Source organism: Athene noctua, chromosome 25 (genome assembly GCF_965140245.1).
Source record: "Athene noctua chromosome 25, bAthNoc1.hap1.1, whole genome shotgun sequence".
Lineage (NCBI taxonomy): Eukaryota > Metazoa > Chordata > Aves > Strigiformes > Strigidae > Athene > Athene noctua.
This window is the reverse complement of record NC_134061.1, coordinates 1,446,236-1,455,653: the sequence shown is the minus strand read 5'-3', so window position 1 is coordinate 1,455,653 and position 9,418 is coordinate 1,446,236. Positions and strand designations below refer to the sequence as shown.

Genomic DNA, 9,418 nt, shown 5'->3' with positions numbered 1-9,418 from the left:
AGGGCAGGGAAAGGCCAGACGTGCCCTGGGCGGGGGCCAGGGGGGTCCTGCCTGCACCATCACGTTGCTGGCAGCGTCTGTCCCACGTCCCCACGGGGGACACGGCCCTGGGGGTGCCATCACGGCGTGGCAAGCAGCCGGCGGGCACATGGGGTGACACACGTGTTCCCAGTGCCACCCCCCTGCTTGCTCCGAGGGGGCCCTTGGCACCGTCCCGTCCCCACGGTGCCAGTGACACGTCCCAAAATAGCCCCGGCGGGGGCCATATAAGCGGGGCGGGCTGGGAGCGGGGGACACACACGGGGACACCATGCTGGGGCCCCGCGCGGTGGTGCGAAGCGGGGGGCTGCTCTCGGGCGCCCGCCTGGGCTGCCACGTGCGCGAGGAGGACGTGGGGCGTCGCGAGACCTTCAGCGCCGAGTGGCTGGACCTGGAGCTCAGCACCCGGCCGGAGGAGGGGTGAGGGGCTCTGCTGATGTCAAGGGGTTGGGGGGGGGGGATCAGGGGGGACCTGGGGGTGCTGGGTGCTTTGAGGGTCCCCAAGGGCTGGGGGGGGTTTCTGTTGGGTCTTGTGGCTGTGGGGGGTTTCAAGGGTCCTAATAGGGCTGGGGGGGGGGGCTGCAGGGGGTGTCTGGGGTCCCCAAGGGGCTGTGGGGGGGCTTCAAGTGTCCCTCTGGGGTCATGGGGGCTGTGGGGGGCTCCAAGGGTCCCTGTGGGGTGTGGGGGGGTGTCCAAGAGGGGCTGGGAGGGTCTCAAGGATTTCTGTGGGGAGATGGGGGGGGGGGCTGAATATCCACATGGGGCCAGGGAAGATGTGGGGAGGGTCCCTATGGGGTGGGGGGGTCCCCGTGGGGCTGTGCAGGTCCTGGAGGGTCTCCAAGGGTCTCCATGGGGTTGGTGAGGCCATGGGGGGTCTCCAGAGTGTCAGGGGGGACATGGGGACCCCTGAGGGATGGGTGGCCCCCACAGGGTGGGACATGGGGGGTCTCCAAGGGTCCCCGCAGGGTGGAGTGTCCCAGGTGGGGCAGAGCAGGATGTGGGGGGTGTCCCCGTGGGGTGCTGGGAACCCATCTCCCACCCCACCTAAGCCCCCCGTGCCCAGGTGGTGCCGGCGGGAGGTGGACGAGGAGCACCGGGAGACGGTGGAGCATCGCGGGGAGATGCGGGTGCTGGAGCAGCGCTCGCCCTGGGGGCTACTGCAGTTCGGCTTCCTGGGGCAGCCCCTGGCCCAGCACCTCCTGCCCTACGCCCGCACCCTCCCCCTGCCCCTCTTCGCCCCCCCGGACCTCCGCGGTGCCAAGGCGGGGGTCCCCCGCACCCTCTCCCGCTCCCTCTCCCACGAGGCCCAGCGGGGCTGAGCGTGGTGCTGGGGTCGAGGGGAAGGGGCTAAGGGAGGGGGGTGGGGGGGAGCGGGAGGCTGATGTTGGGGGGCGGCGGGGGGACCCTGATGCCTTGGTCCGCTCAGTCGCCCCAAAGAGGCAGCGCAGGATGGGGGGGCAGGTGGGGGTGGGCTCCCGCTCGCCTGGGACCCCACCCTGCAGCGGGCGTCGTGGAGGCCGGCGGGAAGGGGGTGCCCACGGTTCGGGGGGCTCCCGGCAGCACCGGGTGCGACTCAGCTTCCCTGGCAAAGAGAAGGGGGTGCGAGGAGGGGGAGCGCTGACACACACACTCCCCCCTCCGGGCCAAAAGGGGCCCTGGGGGGGGCTTGTGGAGGGGTGGGGGGGCTGCGGCGGGTCGCTCTGCAGAGTTGTACAAACGATGGTCTTTGTACGGCAATAAAATGCCCGGCCTGGCCCCGTGGCGTCATTGTGGGGGGGCAGGAGGGGGGGTACGAGGGGTGTGGGGAGCGGGGAAAGGTCCTTGCTGGAGGATGGGGGAAACTGAGGCACAGTCCCTCGACGGCAGCTGGAGGGACCCGGCGTCCTGCAGGCCCCCAGGTTTTGGGGGGAGCTTGGGGGAGGGGGTAACCTTCAGCTTATATAACTGCCCCCCACCCCCCCCATCGCCAGCCCGGCCGGTGCCAGGGTCCGGGATGGCCCCAGCGCCAGAGCCCAGATTAGCTGTTCCCGCCCGGCCGGATCCCGCTGTCCCTGGGCCACCGCCAGTCCCTGTCCCCTCCCTGAGCCCGGCCCCTTCCTCCCCATCCCCGCCACCTCCGACCACCCGCAGCTCCCGCACAGGCAGGAGTCAGGACGTTTAAAGCCCCCCCCACCCCGCAGTCCCTCTCCCCAGTCCCATAAGCAAGTCCCATCCTGCCCCTTACCCAGGGTGCTGAGTGCACTGGGAGTACTGGGAGCTGGCAGGGCTGATGGTGTCGGCTCCTGATGGCTGAGGTCCAGCACGCTCAGCTCACTGGTGATGGAGGCAGCAGGGAGATGGCAGACAGGCCCAATCCCCAGCCCAGACCCATTTTTTTTCCCCTTCTCCATCCCATTCCCACCCCATCCCTTTCCCCCTCCCACCCCATCCCATTCCTTTCCCCTTTCCCCATCCCACCCTGTTCCATCCCCATCCCGTGGGACACTCAGGAGCAGCCCCCCCTCTGGGGCAGCACATGGAAATGGGGGGGCCGGGGGTCTGTCACAGCGAGGACACCCACACCTCGGGGGGGACCAAAAGCCTCAGGGCGCAGGGCCCGGCCCCACAGTTCCTGGCTCGGGGGGGGGCAGCCGAGCGCCATCGCTCAGCGCGGGGCTGGATCCGGCCACGCTGGCGCCCGGCCACGGCCCCCGGCCCCGGGGCGCTGGCACTAACCAGGTTAGCCAGGATGGATGGCCGCCGTCCCCCCGCCCGCACGCGGCCATCGCTCACGCTGCCCCCCCCCAGCCCGGCTGGGGATATAAGGCGGGTTTTGGGGGGGTGGGGGGCAGACGGCCGCCGTCACCGCAACCCCTGGCCATGAGCAGCCTGGCCGCCCTCCGGGAGGGCTACGAGCGCTTCGACCCCCGCGCCTACCTGCAGAACAACTACCTGCCCCCCCGCGCCGACTTCTCCTCCGAGGAGTTCGTGGTGCCCTGGAAGCTGCGATGTCTGGCCGAGACCTTCGCCAGTGGTGAGGGGCCACGGGGAAGCCCCTTTCCTCCCCCCCCACCCGGCAGGGTGGGGAAACTGAGGCAGGGGTGGGGGGAGAGCAGCTCAACAGCCACCCTGCCGGCTCCCCAGCCCCCTCGCAGGGGGGGACGCCCCTCCCCTGTTGTCCCCCCTCTAGTGCCCAGCTCGGCGTGGGACCCCCCCCCTCAATCCATGTGTCCCCCCCGCAGGTGAGATCCGCGGGCACACGCTGCTCGACGTGGGCTCGGGTCCCACCATCTACCAGCTGCTGAGCGCCTGCGACCACTTCGAGGAGATCGTGGCCACCGACTACCTGGCGGTGAACCGGGAGGAGCTGGGGCGCTGGGTGCGGGGGGAGCCCGACACCTTCGACTGGAGCCCCTTCATCCGCCACGTCTGCAAGATCGAGGGACGCGGGTAGGGCTGCAGGGGGTGGGGGGGGACACGGCCCCCCGGGGGGTGGGTGCCCCCGTGCCGGGGGGTGGTGCTGGGCTGGTCCCTGCGGGATCGTGTCCCCAAAGGGCTGATCCCAGCCCCACCCTGTAGGATCCCATCCCCGTATCCCCGTGGGTGTCGGGCTGATCCCTGGGGGATCCCATTCCTGTATCCCTGGGGGTGCTGGGCTGATCCTTGGGGGATCCCATCCTCATATTCCCGTGGGTGCCAGGTTGATCCCTGCAGGATCCCATCCCCGTATCCCCATGGCTGCTGGGCTGCTCCCTGTGGGATCTCAGCCCCACAGGTTCCAGATTGATCCCTGCGGGATCCCATCCCCGTATCCCCGTGGGTGACAGATTAATCCCTGCGGGATCCCATCCCCGTATCCCAGTGGGTGCCAGGCTGATCCCTGCGGGATCCCATCCCTGTCTCCCGGTGGGTGCTGGGGATTGATCCGTGCTGGACTGATCCGGGGTGCTGGACTGATCCAGGGTGGATCCCATCCCTGTAGGTTCTGGGTTGATCCCTGCAGATCCCATCCCCGTATCCTGGCGGGTGCTGGGCTGTTCCCTGTGGGATCCCATCCCCGTATCCCCATGGGTGCCAGCCCGCTCCCCAGGGTATCCCCCCTCCCTCGCTGACCCCCCCGCTCCCTGCAGGGAGCCCTGGCAGGAGAAGGAGCGGCGCCTGCGGGCCCGGCTGCGGCGGATCCTGCCCATCGACGTGCACCGCCCGCAGCCGCTGGGCACCCCCCTGCACCCCCCGGCCGACGCGCTGCTCTCGGCCTTCTGCCTGGAGGCCGTCAGCCCCGACCGAGCCACCTTCGCCCGGGCGCTGGAGCACGTGGGCTCCCTCCTGCGCCCGGGGGGGCACTTTTTACTTTTGGGGGCGCTGGGGGAATCCTTCTACCTGGCGGGGGCCGCCCGCCTGCCCGTGGTGCCGCTGGCGGAGGACGACGTGCGGGCGGCGCTGGCCGGTGCCGGGTTCGCCCTTCGCGCGCTGCGCTCCTACGCCATGCCCCCCGCCCTCCGCACCGCCGTGGACGACGTCGACGGCGTCTTCTTCGCCCACGCGCAGAAGCCGCTGGAAGCCTGAGGGACCCCGAATCCCCCCCCGCCACCACCCCGTAAAAGTTGGAATGTAGCCCCCCCAGAGCCCCGTCGCTGCCCGCGCTCCCCCCAATAAAGCTCGAGCTGCACGGCCCAGCCTGGCGCTGCAGGGATGGGGGGGGGACACACACACACCTGTAGATCCTGGGGGGAGCACAGGGACATGATGGGGGGGGGGACACACAGAGGGGAGGCTGGGATGGGGGGGTCAGGACAGGGGGGGTGCAGTGGAGGGGGGTAGGAAATGGGGTGCACCATGGGGTGACAGCAAGGGGCATGCTGCGGGGGGGGGCGGGCAGGAATGGGGGCACAGAACAGACACGGGGTGCAAGGTGAGGCTGGGGGGGGGGGGACACAGAGTGGAGGGGGGCGCAAGGTGCCCATGGGGCAGGGAGGGGGTACAGGGGGGCAGGCAAGAGCCAGGCACGGCCCAGGTTAAACTCGGTTTTATTCAGATCCCACAACACACTCAGGCAAAGAGGGTGGGGTGGGGGGCACGTCCCGGGGGGAGGGGGGGGGCACAGCCCCTCTGACAGAAGCTGGGGGGGGGGCACCCCCAGCCCCAAGGCACCGCTCCAGCCCCACACACGACACCCCCCTGCAGAAGCCAGCCGGCAGGTCCGAGCAAGCCCCCGCCCCCCCCCCGCCTTCACCGTGCACACACAGGCCCCCCCCGTTCCCCCCTCCCCGTCCCGTTCCCCCCCCCGCGGCACCGCGGGCCCCAGCAGCCGTTGCCACCTCGCGGCTGCCGGGCTCACGGCAGGGAGCTCAGCACCGGGCGGGGGGGGGGGGGCACTCAGCTGCTGTTGGCCCCTGTGCAACCGCTAGCCGGGGGGGCCCGGCCCCCCCTGCACCCCGGGGAGGGGAGATGGGGGGTGTGGGGGTGCGTGGGGAGAAAAGCAAACCTCAAACCTCAGAAGGCAACTGGGGGAAGGAGCCTGGGGCCGGGGGGGGCTGGGGGTTTGCTTGGCACAGGGTAGGACCCCTGGGGGAGGGGGGGGGGCACGAAGGGCCGTGGCTCTGCCCCCCCCCTCAGCAGCTCTAGTCCACTTTGAAGAGGTCGGAGTTGGCCTTGAGGAGGTAGAGGCTGTCGTCCACCAGGAAACTGTGGGGAGCGGGGGGGGGAAAGGTGGGGGCTGCAGAGGGGCCGGGGGGGGCCTGCAGGGAGGCCCCCCTCCAGCTGGGGGGTGGGGGGGAGATTGGGGAAGCCCTGAACCCCTCGTTGGGCGCAGCCCCACCCCAGGACTCCTGGGGAGCAGCAGTGGGGTCCCTCCAGCACCCCACGGGCAAGAAGTGGGGGGGCCCCCAGCACCCTGATTTCAAGATGGGGGGCACCGTGCACCCCAATTTCAAGAGTGGGGCACGCAGCATCCCACAGGAAAGAGAGGAGGGGCACTGAGCATCCCATGGACCAAAGGGGGGGGGTCTTAGCACCCCAATTTCAAGAAGGAGAGCACCCAGCACCCTGTGGACAAGATCGGGGTGCTCAGCACCCATATATCAAGAGGAGGGGGGGGTGCGTGCCGGGGAAGGGGGGGGGCACTGACCTGTAGAAGAGGACGTTGAGGGGGATGGTGCCGATGTGCCAGAGCGCGTGGGCGTCCAGCACCCAGAAAACGGGGGGGAAATCGAGGAGCTCCAGCAGCGCCAGCGCCTGCAGCAGCAGCACCACGGCCGCGCACTTCCAGACGTGGGGCAGGCGCGGGCGGTTCCGCAGGCACCACCGCAGCCACCACGCCAGGTTGAGGAGCCCTGGGGAGAAACGGTTTGGCGGGGGGTGGCGGGGGGACACACACACACACACACCCGCATACGCGCGACGATACAAAGAACGGGGAGCACCCACCCGTGGGCACGGCACACCACCCCCCCCGGGCCCAGGCTCACCGATCGCCGCGTTGGCAGCCATGTTGTAGCCGTAGTCGAAGCGGACGAGGGTCAGGTAGGAGATATGGCAGGCGAGGAAGAGGAGGAGGAAGGCCCTGAAGATGCTGATTAAGGCTGGTCGCTGCAGCCCCAGCGTCCTAGCGGGTGAGGGGGAGGAGGAGAAGGAGGATGGGGGCTCTCACAGCCTCGGGGACCGGCCACCACCGGTGTCCCCAGTGCCCCCCGGCGCTGGCGGGGGCTCACCTGACGCAGCACAGGTACACGGAGTGCAGGACGACGGCCGAAGCGCAGAAATAATCCAGTTTCTGTGGGATCGGGGCCGTGTGAGCCACGCTGGCAGCTTGAGGGGGGCCAGGGACCCCCCTGCTGTGAGCGAGGCGCGACGCCAGGACCCCAGCACGGGTTTGGGGACGAGCGGTGACAACCCAGCCGTCACCCTGGCTCTGGGGGTGCCACTCACCTCCGTCACAGCCGTGTCCCTCGTGTGGAAAACGGTGGACCAGAACCAGGCGTTTAAGGAGACCTGCGGGAGAGGCGGCGTGAGAGGCGGCAACCTGACCGGGGGGGGGAAGAAGCCCAGTGGCCCCTGTTGCCAGCTAAGGGCCAGCTCCCCGCACGGGTCACGGTCCCCCCTCAGCGGCTCGTCAGCCTCGTCAGGGAGGACGAACACCCTGAAAATCGCCCAGAGGCACCGGCTGGTTATTGAAAAGCCCCCGAGGCCCCACGCTCCGGCACGGGACGCCCGGGAAGTGCTGCTGGCGCAGGCTGTGCCCCCCCAAAGCCACCCCGTAACCCTGGGGGGGGGCGGGGGTTGTCCCCGCAACAAGGGGAGACCCTGAGGGCTGCAAGAAGACCGCCGAGACAGAGCAGTGAGGATGTGGGGTGCGGCACAGCCCCCCTCGGGGAGGGGAAAGGGGGGTGGGGGCTCACCCAGGCGAAGGCGACGCAGGTGGGGTACATGGGGGAGGCGGGGGGGACGGCGGCTTTGTAGCGCAGCAGCATGACGAAGCTGGCCAGGCCGTTGAGGAAGGAGGCGAAGGCAGAGGCCGGCTCCTGGAAGAACAGGAACCGCGAGAAGGGCCACTGCGAGGGAAAACGGCGGGGTCAGAGGGCGGGGGGGACACCCTGCCCCCCAACCAGCCCCCCCAGCGCTCACCTTGCCATGGAACTGGGGGACCCTGTGCCCCCCCTGGACGTAGAGCCGCACCGTCAGCCACATGCACTCGTACTTGCAGTCGTCGCGGCAGGTCCAGCCTGCAGCCGGGGAGACGAGCCCCTGCCCTGGCTACTGAGTCCATCCCAGTCCATCCCAGTCCTTCCCTCCCAGTACGGGCCATCAGGCAGCATGGTCGGATGCTGGGAGTGCCAGGACTCGGGTGAGGGGGGGCTGGGTGGGGTTCACCCTGCGCTGCTGGGGACCCAGGGCCTTCCCCAAGTGGCTGCCAGCGCCGTGGCCCAGCAACTCCCAGTATGGCCCAGTGTCCCCCACAAATGGTCCTGTGAGTTCCCAAAATGGCTCAAGAGGCCAGCACCTCCCCCAGCAAGGTCCAGTGGCTCCCAGTATGACTCAGTGTGTCCTCCGGAATGGCCCAGTGATCCCCAGCGTGGCCCAGCACAGCCCAGTACCCCACTGCACAGCCCAGCGCCTCCCAGCACGACCCAAGAATGGCCCAGTTCCCCCCAGCGCAGCCCCAGCACGGCCTAATGCCCCCTCCAGCATAACCCAGTAACCCCCAGTCCAAAACCAGCATGGCCTAGTGATCCTCAGCATGGCCCAGTGCCTCCCAGTCCAGTCCAGCACCGCCCAGTCCGGCCGCAGCTGGACCCAGTGCCTCCTAGTACGGCCGAGCCCGGCCTTAGGACAGCCCAGTGCCCCCCAATCCAGCCCCAGTCCGGCCCAGTGCCTCCCAGTCCGGCCCCACGCCCCGGCCCCGCCCTCCCAGACACCCGGTGAGGAGGCGTGGCCTCAGAGAGGGGCGTGACCCCCGAGCGGTCTCCAGGGGCGGGGCCTGCCAGCCGCGGGGGCGCGTCCCGGCCGGCAGCCAATGGGCGCGGGAGGGGGGCGGTACCTGTCAGGCCCATATACAGCGGCTGGCGGGCGCGGAAGTGCCGCAGCGCCGCCCCCGAGCAGTTCTGCCGCTCGCAGCGGCCCAGGCACTCGCGGTAGAGCGGCTCCCGGTCCCCCTGCGAGCCCCGGGCTGGGCCCGGCGCCGCCACTGCCCCCAGCAGCAGCAGCAGCGCGGCCCGCGCCGCGCCGCCGGCCGCCATCGCCGCCCGGCCCGGCTCCGCCACTTCCGGCCCACCCCGGAAGTGCGGGCGGCGCGGGGCATCATGGGATATAGCGCCTCCGCCGGCCACGGGGATGATGGGATACAGTCCCCCAGAGCGGGAGGCTCATGGGATATATCCCCCCCCGCGGCACCCTCCGTAGAGGCTCATGGGATATATCCCCCCACCCGCGCACAGCGTGTCGTGGGGGGGTGCCGGGCCCCGGGGGGGTTGTGGGGACCCCGGGGGTTGGGGGGGGCTCGGGGCCAGGCCAGGGCCCGGCGGCAGCACAGCCTGGTCGGCCTCCGCCTCGGGGTGGGCCGCGCAGGCCCCGGCCACGCGGGACTCTTGGGTGGGGACTGCGGGGCGAGGACCCCGAGGTGGCCACCCACACCCGCGGGGTGCCAGTGGCTGGGGATGGGGGCGGCGGGCTGCCCCCGGCCCCCCTGGGCCTTCCCTCGAGCTGGCCGCCATCCTGGCGTGGGGTGGCGGGGCTGGGCTGGCTCCCCGCTCCCCTCCCTACGGAGCCGTCACCCGTGGGCAGGAGGGGGTCCCGGCCCCCCAGCGCTGGGGGCTCCATCTCCCGCCCAGCTGGGTGCTGGCTCCTCTCTTGGGGGGCTGCGGGTGGCCACGGTGGCACGTGTGGAAGCACGGGATGGGGCATT

General features: G+C 70.7%; 3 protein-coding genes across 7 annotated transcripts; 2 read left to right on the top strand and 1 right to left on the bottom strand.

The window, feature by feature from the left end:
- Positions 1–277: 277 nt before the first annotated feature.
- TCAP (titin-cap) lies at positions 278–1,496 on the top strand. Its single transcript, XM_074926604.1, has 2 exons — positions 278–459; positions 1,103–1,496. The coding sequence occupies exons 1-2, from the start codon at positions 311–313 to the stop codon at positions 1,356–1,358; spliced, it is 405 nt and encodes a 134-aa protein (XP_074782705.1). The 5' UTR covers positions 278–310; the 3' UTR covers positions 1,359–1,496.
- A 375-nt stretch (positions 1,497–1,871) lies between these two features.
- PNMT (phenylethanolamine N-methyltransferase) lies at positions 1,872–4,634 on the top strand. Its single transcript, XM_074926603.1, has 3 exons — positions 1,872–3,052; positions 3,261–3,468; positions 4,149–4,634. Exons 1-3 carry the CDS (start codon positions 2,359–2,361, stop codon positions 4,582–4,584), a joined length of 1,338 nt encoding a protein of 445 aa, XP_074782704.1. The 5' UTR covers positions 1,872–2,358; the 3' UTR covers positions 4,585–4,634.
- An 877-nt stretch (positions 4,635–5,511) lies between these two features.
- On the bottom strand, positions 5,512–8,778 carry PGAP3 (post-GPI attachment to proteins phospholipase 3). 5 transcript variants are annotated; one of them, XM_074926579.1, is made up of 8 exons: positions 8,555–8,778; positions 7,642–7,739; positions 7,416–7,568; positions 6,946–7,008; positions 6,729–6,790; positions 6,486–6,622; positions 6,146–6,350; positions 5,512–5,703 (listed from the first exon to the last, which is right to left on the bottom strand). In XM_074926579.1, exons 1-8 carry the CDS (start codon positions 8,751–8,753, stop codon positions 5,640–5,642), a joined length of 981 nt encoding a protein of 326 aa, XP_074782680.1. In that variant the 5' UTR covers positions 8,754–8,778; the 3' UTR covers positions 5,512–5,639. The 5 variants fall into 5 exon arrangements, with proteins under 5 accessions (XP_074782680.1, XP_074782681.1, XP_074782682.1 ...); XM_074926580.1 differs by lacking the exon at positions 6,946–7,008; XM_074926581.1 differs by lacking the exon at positions 7,416–7,568.
- Positions 8,779–9,418: the final 640 nt, after the last annotated feature.

What these genes read in the sequence shown, in the direction of transcription:
- TCAP (XM_074926604.1), top strand. Translation starts at nt 311, where the DNA reads ATGCTGGGGCCCCGCGCGGTGGTGCGAAGCGGGGGGCTGCTCTCGGGC. An exon ending in AGCACCCGGCCGGAGGAGGG is followed by an intron (nt 460 to 1,102) that starts GTGAGGGGCTCT and finishes CCCCGTGCCCAG; the next exon opens with GTGGTGCCGGCGGGAGGTGG.
- PNMT (XM_074926603.1), top strand. Translation starts at nt 2,359, where the DNA reads ATGGAGGCAGCAGGGAGATGGCAGACAGGCCCAATCCCCAGCCCAGAC. An exon ending in GGCCGAGACCTTCGCCAGTG is followed by an intron (nt 3,053 to 3,260) that starts GTGAGGGGCCAC and finishes TCCCCCCCGCAG; the next exon opens with GTGAGATCCGCGGGCACACG. An exon ending in TGCAAGATCGAGGGACGCGG is followed by an intron (nt 3,469 to 4,148) that starts GTAGGGCTGCAG and finishes CGCTCCCTGCAG; the next exon opens with GGAGCCCTGGCAGGAGAAGG.
- PGAP3 (XM_074926579.1), bottom strand. Translation starts at nt 8,753, where the DNA reads ATGGCGGCCGGCGGCGCGGCGCGGGCCGCGCTGCTGCTGCTGCTGGGG. An exon ending in TCCCCCAGTTCCATGGCAAG is followed by an intron (nt 7,569 to 7,641) that starts GTGAGCGCTGGG and finishes TTTCCCTCGCAG; the next exon opens with TGGCCCTTCTCGCGGTTCCT. An exon ending in GGCTGCCAACGCGGCGATCG is followed by an intron (nt 6,351 to 6,485) that starts GTGAGCCTGGGC and finishes GTTTCTCCCCAG; the next exon opens with GGCTCCTCAACCTGGCGTGG.